This window comes from Schistocerca nitens, chromosome 9 (genome assembly GCF_023898315.1).
Source record: "Schistocerca nitens isolate TAMUIC-IGC-003100 chromosome 9, iqSchNite1.1, whole genome shotgun sequence".
In the NCBI taxonomy this organism is placed as follows: domain Eukaryota; kingdom Metazoa; phylum Arthropoda; class Insecta; order Orthoptera; family Acrididae; genus Schistocerca; species Schistocerca nitens.
This window is the reverse complement of record NC_064622.1, coordinates 436,677,943-436,697,763: the sequence shown is the minus strand read 5'-3', so window position 1 is coordinate 436,697,763 and position 19,821 is coordinate 436,677,943. Positions and strand designations below refer to the sequence as shown.

General features: G+C 41.0%; 2 protein-coding genes across 2 annotated transcripts; both read right to left on the bottom strand.

The window, feature by feature from the left end:
• Positions 1 to 1,056: 1,056 nt before the first annotated feature.
• LOC126203752 (fatty acid-binding protein, muscle-like) lies at positions 1,057 to 3,944 on the bottom strand. The gene is made up of 3 exons (XM_049938121.1): positions 3,800 to 3,944; positions 1,348 to 1,628; positions 1,057 to 1,173 (listed from the first exon to the last, which is right to left on the bottom strand). Exons 1-3 carry the CDS (start codon positions 3,879 to 3,881, stop codon positions 1,123 to 1,125), a joined length of 414 nt encoding a protein of 137 aa, XP_049794078.1. The 5' UTR covers positions 3,882 to 3,944; the 3' UTR covers positions 1,057 to 1,122.
• Positions 3,945 to 16,697: 12,753 nt separating this feature from the next.
• LOC126203753 (fatty acid-binding protein, muscle-like) lies at positions 16,698 to 19,548 on the bottom strand. The gene is made up of 3 exons (XM_049938122.1): positions 19,423 to 19,548; positions 17,003 to 17,283; positions 16,698 to 16,788 (listed from the first exon to the last, which is right to left on the bottom strand). The coding sequence occupies exons 1-3, from the start codon at positions 19,502 to 19,504 to the stop codon at positions 16,738 to 16,740; spliced, it is 414 nt and encodes a 137-aa protein (XP_049794079.1). The 5' UTR covers positions 19,505 to 19,548; the 3' UTR covers positions 16,698 to 16,737.
• Positions 19,549 to 19,821: the final 273 nt, after the last annotated feature.

Sequence of the window (19,821 nt, the reverse complement as noted above, 5' to 3'; positions counted from 1 at the left end):
CTGGATCTTTATTCTCATAGGAACATCTGAATAATCATCGTCGCAAATCTCAGAACATATTTTACATTCGTTAAATTACTACAATACGAAAATAGTATCTATTTTACGCATCAAAATATAAACAAAATGCTAGATAGGCAAATTTTGGCCTACATTAAGGCAATCAGTTCTGATACATTGACTGTTGGTGTAAACACCTAAAGAGACAAAGTAGTAAAAATATATCACTGCAGATAGTATCCACAGATAGTGTGTAGCAAACATGAGCTACCATGACATCTGTCTACAACGGAACGCATGTAAAAGCGGGCTTGTCCATAACATGTTAACTGAGCTAGGAGGAAGCTGAACCTCTCTAAACGTTGTACTGCGATTTCAGCTCTGACTAAAAACCTGCAACCCACATTTCGTCAACAACGAGTAATAGATGCAGAAAGGCTTCACTTTACAGTTCTAATGTATGTTTCGGAATACAGAAATATCCAAACTTTTTTACTTTTGTTCGACAATGTTGCAGTGAGACGCCGAGTGCACATAAATGTTTCTCTAGTTTAATCGATTTCCATTTATCCAGTTTACTGACGTTAGTGGAATTTTTTTAGTTTCAGTAGTTCATCCCCATTTTGTACAATAATCTTCTATCACAGATTTTACACTTTTTTCATCCCTCTTCTTAGAACTTATGGTTTTGGGTAATAATTTATGCCTCATAAGAAATGAAAGAGATAAGGAACTGTAGTGTGGTCTATCTAAAATAACCACTAATGTCACTTGCAGCACTGTGCAGTCGTCTGTAATTTTGCCATATCAAATTTTTACATAAATGGATGATATTGTGCCATCATCAGTGACAGATGTAAGCACCATTACAAATTCCATTTCAAGTAGCATCAGTTAAAAGCAGAAAATGGTGTTAGTGCTAGTAAATAGTCAGATCTTTCTTTTTTAGATCCCCATGCAGCTCGTTCTGAGCCACAATAACATTATTCAAACCAATTTCTAATTTAAAATTATATCCAGATGCCAGATCTAGGAAATGAAATAGAAAACCCAGTCTCACAGGTAAAAATTTTATTTTTAATGTTACAATAATATAAAAATATAAATAAGTTATAAAATGTCTTAAACAGCATTGTAGATTCTCTTTGCCGTGATGCTTCCGAAGGAGTAAGTCTGCAACAAAAAATACATCAAGATGTTAGTACAGTCCATAAACACAAACGAAATATTACAAGTGGCTGATCAAGAGAAAACATCAAATCTGTATTATTAGCATCTCAAAATTAACCACTAAATCAAGAGAACTTTTAAACTGGGGTGATATGAGCCTGGTAAAATGTGACGTACCACGACCAGCTGCTGAGGGCTGAAGCTCTTCTCTAGGGTCACGGTGTTGCCATCCTCGCCTTTCTCGACCTTGAGCAGCGTGTGGTCGTCCTTGAGCGAGACGGAGCTCTTCCACTTGTGGCCCAGGATCTCCTCTGCAAACTCCTCTCCCAGGCGGAACGTGACGCTGCTCTTGTGGTCCCCTGTTTGGGTTGTCTCTGTGTACTTGTCGCCATCCACGGTCAACGTCACTCGAGACTTCGTCTTCAGGGCCACCTGCTTGTGGGATGGGTCTGACACCCCTGCAAAAAAAGTACACTTAGCATATGGACACAAAATATTGTAGTTCGATTAGGGGGAAGGAACCTACTATCTCCAAGTTACGGTCTTCGACTACACATCTTGATGATACAACGAAATAGAAATAATTTGCCTGTATTTCTTTCTGCACCTCTTTAGCAGAGTGATATCTTTAAACTGCATACTTGAACCAGAAACTAGATAACTGTTTTCTTGCACACACCTTCTAATCTTATGTGATATATATGTGTGCCTTTTCTTCAACTAAATGTTTGAAACAAACATAAACAACTGAATATTGTAAGAGAAAATGGAATGGTTTTAATCCATATTGATTTATTAGTTCTATGGAGCTCAGTCAGCTAATGAGTAATTTAGCATAGCGCTGTTGCCAATAGGAATTGGTCTAACCTACAATTCAGGCAGGATTTGTTTGTTTATGCACAGTGACATGTATCCCAAGTGAAGTAGGAAATAAGTGTGGACTGCTATGTTCATATGTGCAGTGATACAAGTCATGTGTGTGTGCTGTTGGCGACCATGAAACAGAGAATGGAGTGGGTGAAATACAATAACGATTGTAGCCTACTCTCATCGAAGAGCATCATTTGTATCATTTCTATCCATTCACCAAGTGAGTCACTGCCATATCACAGGACCTCTCTCGATGAGTAATTGTCGGGCTTCATCGTCTGTTCAACAGAATGGCGTAAAGTCTGGCCATCAGAAATCTTATAATCCTCTTTTCTCTATTTGACACCTAAATCTAACAATAAAATTTATTTGCATATTATGTCTTGAACTGGCGACTCCAAGAATACCATCGTGAAAACGTGCGTTAGGACAGTGGACTGTGTGGCAAAATACGTGTAACTAATAGAAGAGTATTACTGGGAAGCTTACAGACCTTCTTGGGTACACAAGTCTTATCAGTAAAGACTATCAGCACTAAATATTTGTCAGGTAATATTACTGAGGACTGTTAGCAGACCTTGAACTGCACCTTCACACCATGAAACGTCTGATCAGAAAGGAAGGGGCAGTGGCAAACAGTTTACCACTGATATGTTCTTGCACTTTAGGACATGCTTTTATTTTTTTGCTGTTAGAATTGTATGGTCTGCCGTCTGCATACTAGGCTGGAACGCACATTCCGCTAATGACACAACTTACAATCGCATGTACCATAGTGAAACATATACAGTTACGACATTCAGTCAAAATATGTACAATGTGGTTTAGAAGAAGAGTATAAATTTGAAAAACAACACTTATATTGGTGGTTTATGCAGTTCATGTCACACATTCTAAAAGACATGAACTGTGCATAAATTTCAAGCAATTTAAGGCGGAGATAGTGAATGAAAGTAAAGATCAGACTGCACAAAAATGTAGGGGTTAGGTCCTAATAGCAGCTGTCAATGGTTGTATTGTACATGTAGTCTACATAGCACAGCAAGTTGCCCACATTGTATTACTAATTCCATGTCTATGTGGCCATGTAGTTTTGGTTCAGCTTCTGAAGATGCTGCCCTCACAGAACTTATGATACACCACAAAGTAGAACCTAATTTTGAACTAAAGACACTCCGTAGGTTGTGTTGTTGTAACTAGAGCAGTAATCTGATTTTAGTAGATCTCAAAGTGTTTGACCTACACCAGATGTAGGAATAAAGTTTTGTTTCTCTCGTTATATCTCGATGTAAGTGCCAACATCGACGGGGATGTTGACATAACGGTGTGGTGTGACCTCCACACGCTATAGGAGCACCACAGGAACTCTGAACCTGTACGAGCTGACAGACATTGAAACCCAAATGCTTCTAAATGCGGGTCTAGTTTATTAACCAATAGGCCACCTCACAAACGGCTAAACAAAGTTTATTCTACTTTTCAACAGCAATAATACTGTGCTCCATGAAAATAGTTAAGTGGCTACGTAAACATCAGAAACGGGAAATAAAGAAGCAAATATACGAGCATGGAACGTTTTCGTCACTGGAGTATATGAAAGGAGAATTACATCAGATGTTAATCGATGATTGTTTTTTTACGATGAACAAGCACCAATAATTCTCTTATGGAATAATAACTTTTTTCTTCTGCCGTTCTAAAAAAGCCAGAAAATTATCACGTAAACAGATCGTAATCCTTTCTGATAGTCAGTACTCACCGTAGACGTCAAACATGGCCTCAACATTCTGCTGGCTATCCAGGTCCAGCTCATACGTCTTCCCAGATAACTGCTTCACCATTTTTCCGGCGGTTCTGCGGAGGTTCTATGGACGTCAGTTGCGGTTCTGTGACTTCAGAAGTCCTAATGTCTTGTGGTGGAGCAGAAGCTCTTTTATATTGATGTAGACGGCTCCACGCCTTGTGTAGTCGTAACCGACAGAGATAAGCAAACTTCCTGCCGTAAAGTAGTAATTTCCCGCGTGCTATTATGTGACGAGCTGATTCGCTCCATTTGATTACAGAGATAATGCTGTTGCGCCATCTGAACTTCTTATCATAAAACGTAAGTGCTTGCTTCCTTGAGATTATCGTTCTCTCTTCCTGTAAGAGAACGCTGTATTTTCGATGCGTGTTAACTCTGTGCATTCGAATTGAAATTCATGTATTCTACAAGAAATGATTAGATTTGAAAGTAAATCATACTGCCTTGAAGAGAAAGTAGTATATTGACAACGGAATATAGTGAAATCAAGTCTGGGAATTAGGTTAGTATATGAGATACTAGAATTGATAGATTGCTTTGCTAACTGAGCAGCTAAGTAAATGATTAGGACCGAAGAATAGATATATAAATGCAAACTGGCAATATCAAGAGAATCATATCTGGAAAATGGAAATTTATTAACATCAAATATGAGTTTCAGACTTCAGCAGCTTCTGTTGGAGGCACATGTCTGAAGTTAAAGTTTGTGTGAAAGTAAAATACGTACTATAAGCACTTCAGACAGGAAGACATTGTAAGCCTTTTGAATATAGGGGAACTCGGGGCAGAACGGGATAGCGGGGCACATTGGGAAATTGCTATTTTCTAGCTTGGACAGTGTTGCAACCTGTTGTATGGGCATGTAACTATTTCTCCGAATGGAAGGGAAGTGAGGGCAGTGCGAGATCTAAGCGAATTGTTGTCCGTCGCGTTACCGCCTGCATTTTTCTAACGTTTGGTGAATTTCAACGCCAGGTAAGCTGTTAATTGTTAATTGTACACCATAAAATGAGACATTCCCTTTAAGTGCATGGAATTTGTTACACGTTAGTTATTTAATGCATTTAAATAAGTCAGTTATTACACTCCATAAGAGTTGTTAACCTCAAAGCGCTCTTGGGGCGGAACGGGACAGGGCAGAATGGGATAGTGTCCTGTTCTGCCCCTTCATATTTTTATGCAAGTATAAAGCAAACCCAGCCTGGATGTTCATGGATGCCAGACTCTCCCAACCAGCTATGTTCTCCGAACAACTCAGCTGTCATTCCAATCCCACTAATCTGTCAAAATATTCGGCGGACTACAAGACGTAAAGGAAAAACCGTCGTATTAACAGATTCTCCTTATAAGAAGGAACTGCAGAATGCTGTCGCACGTAAAGTAGGCCTACAGAAAGGAGGAGGGTGCACAAATATAAACAATGTCAGGACAGAGACGTCAGGTGCAATGCAACTTAAGGCAAAAATATCAAACTGTGCACTCCCCACAAAAAAAAAAAAAAGAGGACATCAAAGACCTTAAGAAAAATAAAAGGAAGAATATGATGGAGAAGATAGAATCAGAGATAGAGGATGCTGAGTGTCTCTACTGTGGGGACTTCTACTCCGTTTCTAATGAGGGCTGGGTCGCATGCCACAATGGGCACACAATTCATGTGCTGGCATAGACAGTGAAGATGGAGAGGAAATACTGATTTGTGACTATTGTCGAGAGGACTAGTAGTTAGTGGTTTGGTGGTTATTAAGCATTGTACATTTTTCAGAATGACATTAAAATATTTTCTTATTTTGAAGAATGACTTTTTAATTGTTTAAATTACACATTCCGTAGGCTGAATTGCCTTTTATACAACATTTTGTCATAGGTTAATACGATATTCGTAATTCAAATTCAACGTTTATGCAATAATTTAACAAAAAATACCCTTATCCCATTCTGTCCCGTGGGTGGGGCGGAACGGGAAATATGCAAGACTTTCTTTGAAAAATTGCAAAAAATGCAAAATGTATTGTTTTAAGTGATTTTAAAATAAGGTACATTATATTACTCTACAAGGTGTTTTTTTATCACTTTAAGAAATGTTTCCTTGTGTTCCCTTATTTTATAGAAATTGTTACACATTAAGTATCCCGTTCCGCCCCGAGTTCCCCTAGTGGCATAGTAGGACACTGACGATTAGATTGGTAGATCGCATAACATATGCGAGAAAAGAAATGTACGGCAGAATTTAAATAAAAGAAGAAGTCGATTGATATGGCAGAAATCGAGGCAGTAAGGATCTCTCGATTTCGTAATGAACTGTAGGAAGCATGATTGTACAGACAGACCAAGCCTTCACTATAGTACGCGGTCTGAAAACCGTGTAGGTCGCAATATTTATGGAGAGAAGGAGAGGCTAACACAGGATAGACAAGTGTGGGGACCTGCATCAAACCAGTCATCACAAATCAAACATGTTCTAAAACAGACAGTCCCCGAATGAATCATAAGCCAGACATTGTATACACTACAGTTATAGTATTTGAATAATATATTTAGATGTGATATTAGTACTTCTTCATAAGTTCAGATGTGTGTAAATTACGTCTGGATATCGTTTGGAGGGAGTAACACACCTACACTTTGACATGAGTGCAGTCTGGAAATACTGTGAAAGAAAAAAGGGCCACTTTGTCCACTGTTCACCACGTGCCATGTAATAAGAGCCTCCTACTAAGCGACGAAATGTCACATAATCTGATCAAGATTTAAGAATTAAACAACATGCTCTCTTATTATGGTTGAATTTGTTTTCTTGGACAGTCTGTTTTGTTACGGGAAAAGTACAGTATGGATTCTCCAACGAATATCTTTTAGAGAATCTAAATATGTCATGCTTTGAATCACACTATTTGCCATAACTGTTTCAAGAAATATTGTCTCAGTAAGAATGGTCCTCTAAGCATTTTTATTGTTCCTTCTTCGTATTAACTTATTTCACATGTTGTAAAAATGCATTTGAGAAGTTTATGTTGTAATACAGGTAATTTCAAAATGTTTATAACATCATAACTATTGTGAAAAGGACGCCTCTGATGGCATTATGCGAACATTTAATTAAAGTGAAGAAGTACTATAGCCGCTAATTATGAAGGTCTCCTGGACATTACAAAACGAGAGACTTGGTTCATAATAGGGTGTATGATCAGATGAACAGCAGCACGTGCTCTGCAGGTGTTCCCATGTCGGTCCAAAGTTTGTTAAGGAGTTTTTGTGGTAAGGCATTCCATTCCTCCACCAACGTCTTTGACAACTGCTCGATGCTTGTTGGTTCATGTGAACATGTTGCAGTACGTATCTCTACCGCATACCAGAAGTATCGATAGGATTTAAGTCGGGGAAAAAGGCAGGCCAGTCCATTCGCCGTTTAGTCTCTTGTTACAAGGGCTGCTCTGCCTATACAGACCAATGCGGTTGCCCATTGCAATCCACGAATGTGATATCAGGATGACAATAACGTTTAGCGGTCAGTGTACCATGTTCAAAGATTTGGAGATCAGTATATCCATCCAACATTCTGTCTCCCCACACCATACACGATGGCACCTGGGCTCCCAAGACGGATATGTTCGACATTGTTCATGGGTGCATTTAGTGTTTGCACCTCTCATTGTACTAGGATATGAGGGTAGACTGGCAATGGCAAGGAAAGCGTTTCTGAAGAAGAGAAATTTGTTAACATCGAGCATAGATTTAAGTGTCAGGAAGTCTTTTCTGAAAGTATTTGTATGGAGTGTAGCCATGTACGGAAGTGAAACATGGACGATAAATAGTTTAGACAAGAAGAGAATAGAAGCTTTCGAAATGTGGTGCTACAGAAGAATGCTGAAGATTAGATGGGTAGATCACACAACTAATGAGGAAGTATTGAATAGGATTGGGGAGAAGAGAAGTTTGTGGCACAACTTGACCAGAAGAAGGGATCGGTTGGTAGGACATGTTCTGAGGCATCAAGGGATCACAAATTTAGTACTGGAGGGCAGCGTGGAGCGTAAAAATCGTAGAGGGAGGCCAAGAGATGAATACACTAAACAGATTCAGAAGGATGTAGGCTGCAGCAGGTACAGGGAGATGAAGAAGCTTGCACAGGATAGAGTAGCATGGAGAGCTGCATCAAACCAGTCTCAGGACTGAAGACCACAACAACAACATGAGGGTATGTCCACAATCACTACTCAGACTACATATGCTCTCATCTGAGAAGAGCATGTGAGCCCTTTCCCTAGTTGATCCAGTCCCTATGCTCTTGACACCATCGCAAACGGTGCCGCCTTGTGTGGGTGGTCAACAGAGCACAGCGTATTGGTAGTTGGACAAGGAGTCCATCCCTATGCACCGAGCGAGATGACATAGTGGTTAGCACACTGGACTCGCAAAGTGGTTCAAATGGCTCTGAGCACTATGGGACTTCTGAGGTCATCAATCCCCTAGAACTTAGAACGACTTAAACCTAAGACATCACACACATCCATGCCCGAGGGAGGATTGGAACCTGGGACCGTAGCGGTCGCGCGGTCCACACTGTAGCACCTACAACCGCTCGGCCACCCCGGCCGGCACACTGGACTCGCATTCGGGATGATGACGAGCGTTTCACCAATGACGAGCGTTTCACCAACAACTATAACCCAACATGTGGCTGTACGCTTTCCCGGCGTACACTGTTGGTGAAGGCTTCTCGAGTCTCCAGCGAGGTGGTAGCGTTGATATCTCGCGACGTTTCGGGAAGTGTCATACTGGTCACCGTGGCTGGTGTTGTTGAGGCCCCCCACCAGTGTCGGTGACAGCAGGAGGGCTTTTGTTGCCCTGTGAAAGTAACCTGATCACAAGGATGTAGTCTCGCAAATATGTTGACAGAGGGGTGGTGAACGGGGGGTGGGAGAGGGGCGTCGAGACGGCCCGGTTCCCTCCTGTCGTCTGAATGAAATTACACATGCCGTATACTGAAATTGAAACATACAGGGAGCAATCAAAAAATTTCTATTTAGGAACATTGTTGTAGCGTATAGGCAACGTGGGCAAGCCTGATGCGGATATGTTTGCATGCGATCAGTGTGCCATTCGCATCTTTTCGACGGGCATCCTAAAAATGCGGAAACATGAACTAAGACGACATTTTTACTACATACATCCAAACAGGACCGACGTGCTGTTATTATTTACTTGGATGCCGAAGAACAAACACTGGTAGACACACATCATGGAATAAGGAAAGTGTATGGGGCAGAATATTTGTCGAAAAGCACTGTTGTGGAACGCTGCAACAAGGGGTGCTGCTGTTCATGATAACACATGTCCCCATACCGCAAATGTCGTAATGCAGCAGTTTAGCCAACTCAAGTGGGAGACATTCGAGCAACAGCCGTATATTCATGTATCCTCCCCACGTGATATAACACCTTTGCTCCCTTAAAAAAAGGTCCCCAAGGATCGTAGTGTCCCGTCAGACAGGGATGTGCAGCAGGCAGTAACAGACTTGTTCACGAATAAGGACGTGGTATCGGGTAACTTCAACCTGGTGCGTCGGTAATATGATTGTCTCAATGGACATGGAGATTTTTCCTTAGTGGTTTTCAAATTCTGGTCTGTACGGCCTTCGATTGGAAACTTTTTGATGGCTCTTTACATTTTGATTTTCAGCCATACGACGAAAAAGTTATATGCGCTATTGGTAGTCAACAATATCATCAGTAGATTCAAACTATCGATATATCGATAGCACTGTCGGCTATCGCCGATCCCTGCTCAATCCAAAACCAACTATTGAAAATTGTTGGTCTTACTTCATTTCAGTAGTTTTGTTAACGAGTTTATTTCGTACTGGCAGTTGAATCTAATGTAAGTCCTGCTGTTTATTGTCTTGTGCTGTGTGCTGTTCTGATAGTTCCTAATTATGGATATGTTGTAAAGAGAGAGTAAAGAAAATCTGATTTTCATTCGTCCGCTAGCGTCATGGTAAGTGTAAAATACGTAAGCATTACTATAATAGCCTAATAATTTAACAGCTGTTAACCTTTGGCACTGGAGTTTGTATTTGGAGACGGGTAAAACTTTGTGGCTGCAATATTTTAGTATTTCATAATGCCGCGGAACGGTAAATATCATTAAAAATAATATAAAATTAAATTTGGTGCATAGAAGTGCACACCTGAATTTTCTGTGTCGAACAAAAATCTCGTTGATCAACACAAATATCGACCAAACCTCGATGGTTGCATTAATTTACAAAATTTCCTCAACATTTTATTATTATTAGCCCTAATGGCAAAATATCGCCGATCTTGTCACTCAGAAAGTACTCAATTATAAAAAACCAGTTCCGATACGTAACCAGTGTGTGTGTGTGGGGGGGGGGGGGTTAGGAATTGCGGAAGGCCCACCACAGCACATTCTGTGGTTAGTTCGTTGCTAAAAGATTTTTTCAGCACGCTGCTTGAATTCGTCCCTCCCTCCTTTTGTTCATAATCTATTTACGCTCTTGTAATACTATCATAACTGAAACCACGAATTCCCTGCACAATTAAATCCAAAAATATGCATGCATTCATGCAATGTCAGATGACGAAACAGCATACAGTATCAGAATTTAATTTTTTCTTGTGATGTATTTTTGTTTGTTTGGAAACAATGTTCAATAATTAGGTTTTCCAAATTTTCCACCTAACATGGTAGCTCTGTGCCTAGAACATTGAGCTAGCAGTACCTGGATTTGAAAGGTATTGTGTTTCGAATCCTCCTCTGGAAACCTTGAAAATGGTTTTCTGTGGATTCCGATTTTCAATTTAGGCAAATACTGGGATGGGTCCCTTATCATAGGTGACAGCCAATTCCTTACGAATTTATTGTTTTCCTGACAGATTCCTATTCCCTTGAAGATGCAACCTCTCTGATTAAATAAAAAAAAGCTGCATCGAAGGCGAGCCAAACACCTCCTCAGAGACTACTGGCAGTAGAATCCATACTTACTTTCGATTGATGCTAGCGACCAGTATTTTGTACTATGTGTCTGTGCATAAAGATTGCTCACTTGTAGTGCGGAAATATATCATACTTTCCAGTGTGACCACAAGAACGATGTTCTACTGTGGAAAGTCTTATTCGTAATATCCTTGCGCACTGAGATCTACTATCAAAACACTACCGTATTTGTAAATAAACGTCATACAATCGACAATTTATGCTGTATATCGTAGAGGAGTTTATTGGCATCAAAGATTGTATAACCATATCATCGTGGGTAAATACAAACTTATTTATGAGTTCGCTTACAGTAGAAGTCTAGCTGAAAATAATGCAGGAACCAATTTTAAGATCCCAAAACTGTAGCTCATAGAATTTATGTAATCCGTTTGCTTCGTAAATAAGTTTGATTGTTACAGTTTCAAGTTAGTAATAATAAATTTTTAAGAAAACTTGATCACTTGGGGAAGCTGAAGTATTGTAAGGAAATTAGTTTTTAAAATTTTAAATTGAATCGAGTAAATTTGGGATGCTTTAACGTACTGAAGAAATTATGGTTTGGGTTCATATAAGTCGTCAATTTAAATACAAGATTATAGTAAGAGACATATAACCATTGTCAAAAGAGATTTGAACCCATTTAACTTTATATGTAATTCAGCTCAACGTTAAGATTCTTCTGCTCTGCGATGGTGATCCGTATACTAAAAGACTGAACTCTGTTTCTTTAGCAAAGAGGCAATACATCATATTCGACTTTTAATTCATTTTCCAACAGAGTGAAGTTATCATACTACCAAATACAGAATAACGTAATGGCGCAGTTTGGTATTTTCTCTACATAGATTGTTCTGAAACCATTCGTTCATATTAATAGAGGGGGTAGAGACCATCAAAACAAATATATCTGCATCTCATACATATGGTCCCTGATGGCAGTTTCAGATGCTAGGAACGATTTACACAGAAGGTAGCTTAGCATACTAATCGCAGAACTGACAGTCACACGAACTGCTCGAATGCGTGACTATTGGCCTGCATGCACGCAGTACATCGTTGGACCATTGACTGTGATGTGCATTTGAAGATTGCTGGCACCTCCGGAATGGCACCAACAGTGACAGCATTTCTAGTGACGATGTCTTCTTCAGTTTCCAGAACAATTTCGTCCACCAGTTGTTCCATATGACCTCAGAGGAAGAAATCCACACACATGAGGTTAGGTGACTTCGGTGGCCAGGCCACATGGACACCCTGGCCAAGTCATCGATTCTCGAAGGTGGCTCTCTGATGATTCCTCACAGCAGTGCTGAAGTGGGCTGGCATCCCATGGTGCTGGAAGTATGATATTTAGAGGTACATCCTGTAGAGTCTTGTACCATAAGGAAGCGAGGGAGAGTGTTGTTATAGGTGGCCAGTATTCTATTCTACAAAATATATGCACATGTGAATTAATATGGTTCTTTATTTACATGAACACTAATTTGTTACTTAATTGGAATAGAGTCATTTTTTATGGTACAAGCTCATCCATAATAGTCCTCTTTCAGACAATATCGGTGATCTTGCAGTAATCTGACGCTGTCTACTGTCATAGCCTGAGCCGAGAACAGGGCCCGCACTGAAATGAATGACATATGTGAAACTGGAGTGTGAGTTAGTGACTGAGTTAGTGAGGCCATCCAGTCAGCAGTCTCGGCCTAAATACTTGCTGTCGATAGGGCGTTGCCGGCATGTTGCAAGCGACTCTGTCTCTGGCTTCTCTTGAGATAGGCGCACTTGACTGAGTGCCTACTATCAATCTTCGCATTACATCTTTGCGGACAGGGTATCTCTTGAGATAGGCGCACTTGACTGAGTGCCTACTGCCAATCTTCGCATTACATCTTTGCGGACAGGTGTTCTGGCGACAGCTTACGCCAGCACACATCCTCCAGCAGGTCTTGCGACACATGTTCCATGAAGATGCGGAATCCCTGTCCATTGAGGTGGACTAGAATAAATAAGGAGTATAGTCCAACCAGCCTAATAGCAAGAATGCTCGCCCACACACTAGCACTGTATCACTGTTGATCAACACGAGGTCAAGTAACTCGTGGATTCACATGTGCCAAAACATGCAAATTGAGGATATTTTAATGTCAGTTCACATTACCAGTCAGCGACTCTGACACAACAGCTTATGTCAGTACCACTAGCTAAATCTTCCGTAACAAGGCGACTTCACATTCCATGTATTATGTACTTGTTTTGATGTTCTCTGTCCCCTGTATTATTTGAAGGAGTAGTTCCAAAACATGGAGAATGTATGTTACACTTTTTTGATACAAGTGTTTCTTGCTTAATTTCTTAGATGAAATACTTTTTATATGAACACCGCCCAAAAGCTGATTATATACACAAACTTAATAACTAAATATATTTGTTTCAGCATAATATCAAAAATATGATCCTTTTTAAGATCTCCTTTAACAAACTGCACCCCGCTCCTCCTTTGACAAATGACAAATTCCTGACTACATCCTAGCTTGAAGAAAAACATTCCAAATATAGTGATATCGATATGCACTAAATCCTGGTATTTTTCTTCTTTCACAGTGGATTTGAAAATTTGGATAAACATTATAGGCGCATTCTTCTTTCGTTGAAATGGGTGAAATTTGGAAGCATGGAATTTAGAAATCAGAATTTTCGGATTACCATTCCACACATCAAAATATTACTCCATGAGGAACAGATTTGCGAGTAGTCTCCTTGAATAGAGCAGACCGTATGCTTGTGAAAGATTATTGTGTGACCTTAATCTTCATCATATGAAGTTACAATTTCAAGTGACAAAAGCAAAGATAAGCGACTTTAGGAAAAAATAAACTGTAGGGATAACTGGTTCAAATGGTTCAAATGGCTCTGATCACTATGCGACTTAACTTCTGTGGTCATCAGCCGCCTAGAACTTAGAAGTATTTAAACCTAACTAAACTAAGGACATCACACACTGCCATGCCCGAGGCAGGATTCGTACATGCGACCGTAGCAGTCACGCGGTTCCAGACTGAAGCACCAAGAACCCCACAGCCACTGCGGCCTGCAACTGGTCTTTCGTTTCTTCGTTATCTCCCATTAGTTAAGACTGAATAGTTGATAAGGAGCCCTTGCAAGCACATTTTTAAAGTTTAATAGCTTCCATGCCTCATTTATTTGTTGCCATATTCATATTGATTTTGCGGGTCCTTTTTGGGACACCCACTGGTTGATAGTTATTGATGCGCACAGCAACTTCCCTTTTGTTGTGTCGCAGCAGGAGTCAGCCATGCAAAGAAGCATGGTGGGGAACAGACTGACGGTCCGCGCAAGAGCGACAATCAGCAAGCAAATTATCAATTTCCAGAATGAGATTTTCACTCTGCAGCGGAGTGTGCGCTGATATGAAACTTCCTGGCAGATTAAAACTGTGTGCCCGACCGGGACTCGAACTCGGGACCTTTGCCTTTCGCGGGCAAGTGCTCTACCACTGAGCTACCGAAGCACGACTCACGACCGGTACTCACAGGTTTACTTCTGCCAGTACCTCGTCTCCTACCTTCCAAACTTTACAGAAGCTCTCCTGCGAATCTTGCAGAACTAGCACTCCTGAAAGAAAGGATATTGCGGAGACATGGCTTAGCCACAGCCTGGGGGATGTTTCCAGAATGAGATTTTCACTCTGCAGCGGAGTGTGCGCTGATATGAAACTTCCTGGCAGATTAAAACTGTGTGCCCGACCGAGACTCGAACTCGGGACCTTTGCCTTTCGCGGGCAAGTGCTCTACCAGGAGAGCTTCTGTAAAGTTTGGAAGGTAGGAGACGAGGTACTGGCAGAAGTAAACCTGTGAGTACCGGTCGTGAGTCGTGCTTCGGTAGCTCAGTGGTAGAGCACTGCCCGCGAAAGGCAAAGGTCCCGAGTTCGAGTCTCGGTCGGGCACACAGTTTTAATCTGCCAGGAAGTTTCAAATTATCAATTTGTTTATCAATGCCGACGCAAGTGCAGTGACGACGCGCTAATTGCTTCATCTGCACTATACCCCAATGACCAGCGTGCAGTAATCGGAGGATTTCCAATTGCAGCGAACGAGGTACAACCACACGAGACTGATCATTTACAGTTTGTAACAAAATATCACCATGGTGTACAGACAAGTTGTGACGTTGCGCAAAAAACATTGAACAAGTGGATCACGAATCTGCGTAGTAGACGAAGGCCATTGAGTACGAATATACTGCAAAAGAATCTGTAAAGAAGCATCGGCGGCCGTCGCAGAAGCAATGCGACGAAAATCCACCAGGAAACCATCAGCTAATTCCTTATCCTGCGAATCAATAAACATGCATGACAATTTGGAAGAATCAAACCCGTCATCAGGACCGATAGGGAGGCGAAACAAAGCATCGGCATTGCCATGCTGGGCTGTAGGTCGAAACAAAAAGCTATGTCATTATAGTTAGACAAATACGAGGACCAACGTTGCAACTTTTGCGCGGTACGGGATGGAACTGGATTTGGCGGATGAAACAACGACGTCAAAGACTGATGCTCGGTGACCTAATAGAACTTGCGACCGTACAAAATATCCTGAAACTTGGCCATTCCATAGATAATAGCTAAAGCTTCTTTCTCGATTTGAGAATAGTTTTTCTGGGCCGAACTGAGCAAATTAGACACAAAAGCGATAGGACGATCGACAGAATTAATGCGGTGCAGAAGAACCTCTCCAATGGCGTGAAAAGATGCATTGACAGCCAAAACAACTGGTTTGGAAGAATCGAAAGGAATCAATCTGCCATCAAAGCAGATTTGAGCGTGTGGAAAGCAGCGTCGCATTCCGAAGACCAAACAAAAGGAACGTTCTTATGCATAAGGCGATGCAAAGGCGCTACAATCTGTGCTGCATTTGGTATGAACCGAAAATAATATGTAATTTTGCCCAACACAGACTGAAGTTCTTTCAAGTTTCTGGATGCTGGCAAGTCTCTAATCTCACTGAGATGTGACAGCGAGGGGTGGATACCCTGCCCGTTAATCATGTGTCCTAAATACTGAATATGTTAAGACTGGGAGGAAGCCGGAGTTCTCTACACGTTGTACACTGATTTCAGGCCCACTCGAAGTCTATAACCCACATTTCACCAACAGTGAGTAATACGTAGATGCAGAAAGACTTCACATCAAAATTCGAATGTCTGTTTCGTGAATACAGAATACCCTGTCATTTGTGTTTTTGTTCATCAGTGTAGTAGATGGCCGGATTGCACACAAATGGTTTTCTAGTTGAAGTGATTTGCCATTACTCAGTTTAACATTAGTGGAACCTCTATGGTTTCAGTAGGTTCTCCCCACTTTGCATGGCATTCTTCTGTCACAGATTTTACACCTCTCACATCCCTATCTTTTTTGGAACTACTGCTTTTAGGTTATCATTTATGCCTACTTAAATGCCTCAAAAATGATAAGGAATGCAAGAAACTGTTCAATGATCTAGTGTGAACTGGCAACTAATGGCACTCACAGAACTGTACAATCCTGTGTAATTTTCTCGAGTAGAGTTTCAACATAAGTGTATGATATTGTACCTTCATCAGTGACAGTAATAAACATCTGTGCAAATTTAATTTTAAGTAAGTATTGCTGAAAAACAGAGAACGCTATTATTGTAGCTAAAGAGTCATTTCTTCTTCTGTTACATCCTGTAGCTCGTTCCAAGGTATAGTAACATAATTCAAACCAATTTGTAATTTAACATTATATCTAGATGACAGATCTAGGAAATGAAAGAGAAAACCATGATTTACACATAGAAAATTTTATTTTTAATGTTACAGTAATACAGCAATATAAATAAATTAGAACACGAATTATCTTAAACAGCCTTGTAGATTCTCTTTGCGGAAACGCTTCCAAATGTGTAAGTCTGCAACATAAAGTACGTCGAGACATTAATGCAGCACATAAACATGAACCAATCATTTCAAGTGACTGATAAATAAAAGACACGAAATCAACGCCATTCCCGCTGAGTAATCTCAAAATTAATCTCTAAATCAAGAGAACTTTGGTATTGTGGCAGACGAGCCTGGCAAAAATTCTGTATTAGACTAGTAAGGAGAGCTACAGACATGACATACCACGACCAGCTGCTGAGGGCTGAAGCTCTTCTCGAGGGACACGGTCTTGCCATCCTCGCCTTTCTCGACCTTGAGCAGCGTGTGGTCGTCCTTGAGGGAGACGGAGCTATTCCAGTTGCGGCCCAGGATCTCCTCTGCAAACTCCTCTCCCAGGCGGAAAGTGACGCTGGTCTGGTGGTTCCCTGTTTGGGTTGTCTCTGTGTACTTGTCGCCATCCACAGTCAATGTCACCCGAGACTTCGTCTTCAGGGCTACCTGCTTGTGGGCTGGGTCTGTCACCCCTGCAAAATAAGTACACGTAGCATATGGATAGAAAATATTGCCGTTGGATTAGGGGTAGGTATCCTACTATCTCTAAGTAACACTCTCTGACTGCATATCTTGATGACAGAATGAAACAAAAGGTAATTTGCCTGTACTTCTTTCTGCAACCCTCTAGCACAGTGGTATTTTGAAACTGTATGCCAGAATCAGAACCAGAAACCAGACACCTCTGTTTCTTTTTCCACACCCTTTGTAATCGTATGTGCTATATGCATGTAACCTGTCCACAACTAAATGTTTTGAAACAAACATAATCAGATGAGCATCGTAAGAGTAATTGGAATGATTTGAAGTATGTACTACTTTGTGATCTCTAGGTAATTCAATAAGCTAATAAATAAATTACTATGGCACAGTTTCCATAACAAATCTGTCTAACCAACAAACTGGGCAGATTTGTTGATTTGTTCCTTCTTGCACAATTACACATTTCCTCAGTGAAGTGGGAAGTAAATATTTTAGTTAACTGTGCACTGCTGGATTCGTATGCATGTGTACTTGTCGCCATCCACAGTCAGTGTCACTCGAGCCGTTGTCTTCAGGGCTACCTGCTTGTGGGCTGCTGGAATCGTATGCATAGTAACATCATATAACTAATGCGGAGGTATTGAATAGAATTGGGGAGAAGAGGAGCTTGTGGCACAACTTGACTAGAAGAAGGGACATGTTCTGAGACATCGAGGTATCACCAATTTAGTATTGGAGGGCAGCGTGGAGGGTAAAAATCGTAGAGGGAGACCAAGAGATGAATACACTAAGCAGATTCAGAAGGATGTAGGCTGCAGTAGGTACTGGGAGATGAAGAAGCTTGCACAGGATAGAGTAGCATGGAGAGCTGCATCAAACCAGTCTCAGGACTGAAGACCACAACAACAACAGTAACATGTGTCCTGCGTGTGTTGTTGATGACGATGAAACACAGAACGAGGTGAGGGGAACACGATGACAATCATAGTCTACTCGTATCAAAGAGTTGCATCCGTTCACCAGGTGAGTCATTGTCATGTCACAGGTCCTCACCCTTAATGTGTTAACTGTGGATGACTCATGGTCAACTTAAGACAATGGCGTAAAGTTAGGACATCAGAAAACCTACTCTTTTCTCCCCTTGACACCTAAATCTAACAATGAAAATTTATTTTAATGGTAGGCTTCTGAATGTCGACTCCAAGCTGAGCACCATCGCAAAAACTTGCGGTACGACAATGGGCTTCGGGAGAAATCGCCTTTTGTTAGTAGGGGAGTATTGCAGGGAAGCTAACAGACCTCTTACGCACTACCAGAAAAGAATACTAGCTTCACTAACTATTTGTTAGGGAATATTACTGAGGACTAATTCCAGACTTTGAACTGCGTCTTTACACCGTAAAAAATCTGATCATTGGGAAACAGTTTGTCACTGTCACCTTCTTGCACTTTGGTGACATGCACTTATTTATTTACTGTTAGAATTGTATGGTCTGCAGTCCATATACTACGACAGAGTGCACATCCATTTAATGACAAAAGTAACAATCACTGTTATAATAATGATACATACACAATCACGACATTCAATCACAATATGCACAATGCAGTTAGGAATAACAATACCCATTTGAAGAATAACAGCTCTAGTGATATTTCATGCGATTCATGTCCATAGATTCTATAAGATATAGATTGGGCATAAAATTGAAGAAATTAAAGGTGGAGATAGTAAGTGAAAAGAAAGAAGGTACGAAGATGTAGGGGTTAGGTCCGAATCGCAGCTGTCAGTGGTTAGCACGTACATGAAGACTACATAGCATGGGAGATTGCCTACATTGTATTGTTGTTTCCTTGTCTGTATGGTCCTGTGATTATGTTTCAGGTTCTGAAGATATAGAGCCTATGTTGGTGAGGATTTGGACGTAACTGTGGAGTGTGAGCTCCACGCGCTACAGGAACACCACAGGACCACAGGAACTCTAAGGCTGCATGACCTGATGGGCATTGGAACACAAATTTTCCTGAATGCGACTCTAGTTCTCAACCAATACGCTACCTCACAAGGTCGGCTAAACAGCGTGTATTTTTTTAACATTAGAAACAAGTTATTGTTAGTCTATACTCACCGTAGACGTCAAACATGGCCTCAACATTCTGCTGACTATCCAGGTCGAGCTCGTAGGTCTTTCCAGAGAACTGCTTTACCATTTTTCAGGCGGTTTTACTGATGTCGGCTGTAGTTGGGTGCCTTCAGAAGTCTCATGCCCTGTGATCCAGCAAAAGCTCTTTTATACCGGTACACCGCTGCAAGCCACGTGCAGTTGAGATTGACAGAGATAAGCGAACTTCCTGTTGTATAGTAACGACTTCCCGCGTACAATGTTCCGATTCATTCCATTTGACGGTTACAGAGATAATGCTGTTGCACGACGTGAAGACCTTGTAATATATCTTAAGTGCTTGCTTCCTTGAGATTACCTCTTTCTCTTCGTGTAAGAGAACGCTGCATTAGCGTTGCATGTAAA

What these genes read in the sequence shown, in the direction of transcription:
- LOC126203752 (XM_049938121.1), bottom strand. Translation starts at nt 3,881, where the DNA reads ATGGTGAAGCAGTTATCTGGGAAGACGTATGAGCTGGACCTGGATAGC. An exon ending in GGCCATGTTTGACGTCTACG is followed by an intron (nt 1,629 to 3,799) that starts GTGAGTACTGAC and finishes CTTTTTTTGCAG; the next exon opens with GGGTGTCAGACCCATCCCAC. An exon ending in GCCCTCAGCAGCTGGTCGTG is followed by an intron (nt 1,174 to 1,347) that starts GTACGTCACATT and finishes TTTTTGTTGCAG; the next exon opens with ACTTACTCCTTCGGAAGCAT.
- LOC126203753 (XM_049938122.1), bottom strand. Translation starts at nt 19,504, where the DNA reads ATGGTAAAGCAGTTCTCTGGAAAGACCTACGAGCTCGACCTGGATAGT. An exon ending in GGCCATGTTTGACGTCTACG is followed by an intron (nt 17,284 to 19,422) that starts GTGAGTATAGAC and finishes CTTATTTTGCAG; the next exon opens with GGGTGACAGACCCAGCCCAC. An exon ending in GCCCTCAGCAGCTGGTCGTG is followed by an intron (nt 16,789 to 17,002) that starts GTATGTCATGTC and finishes TTTATGTTGCAG; the next exon opens with ACTTACACATTTGGAAGCGT.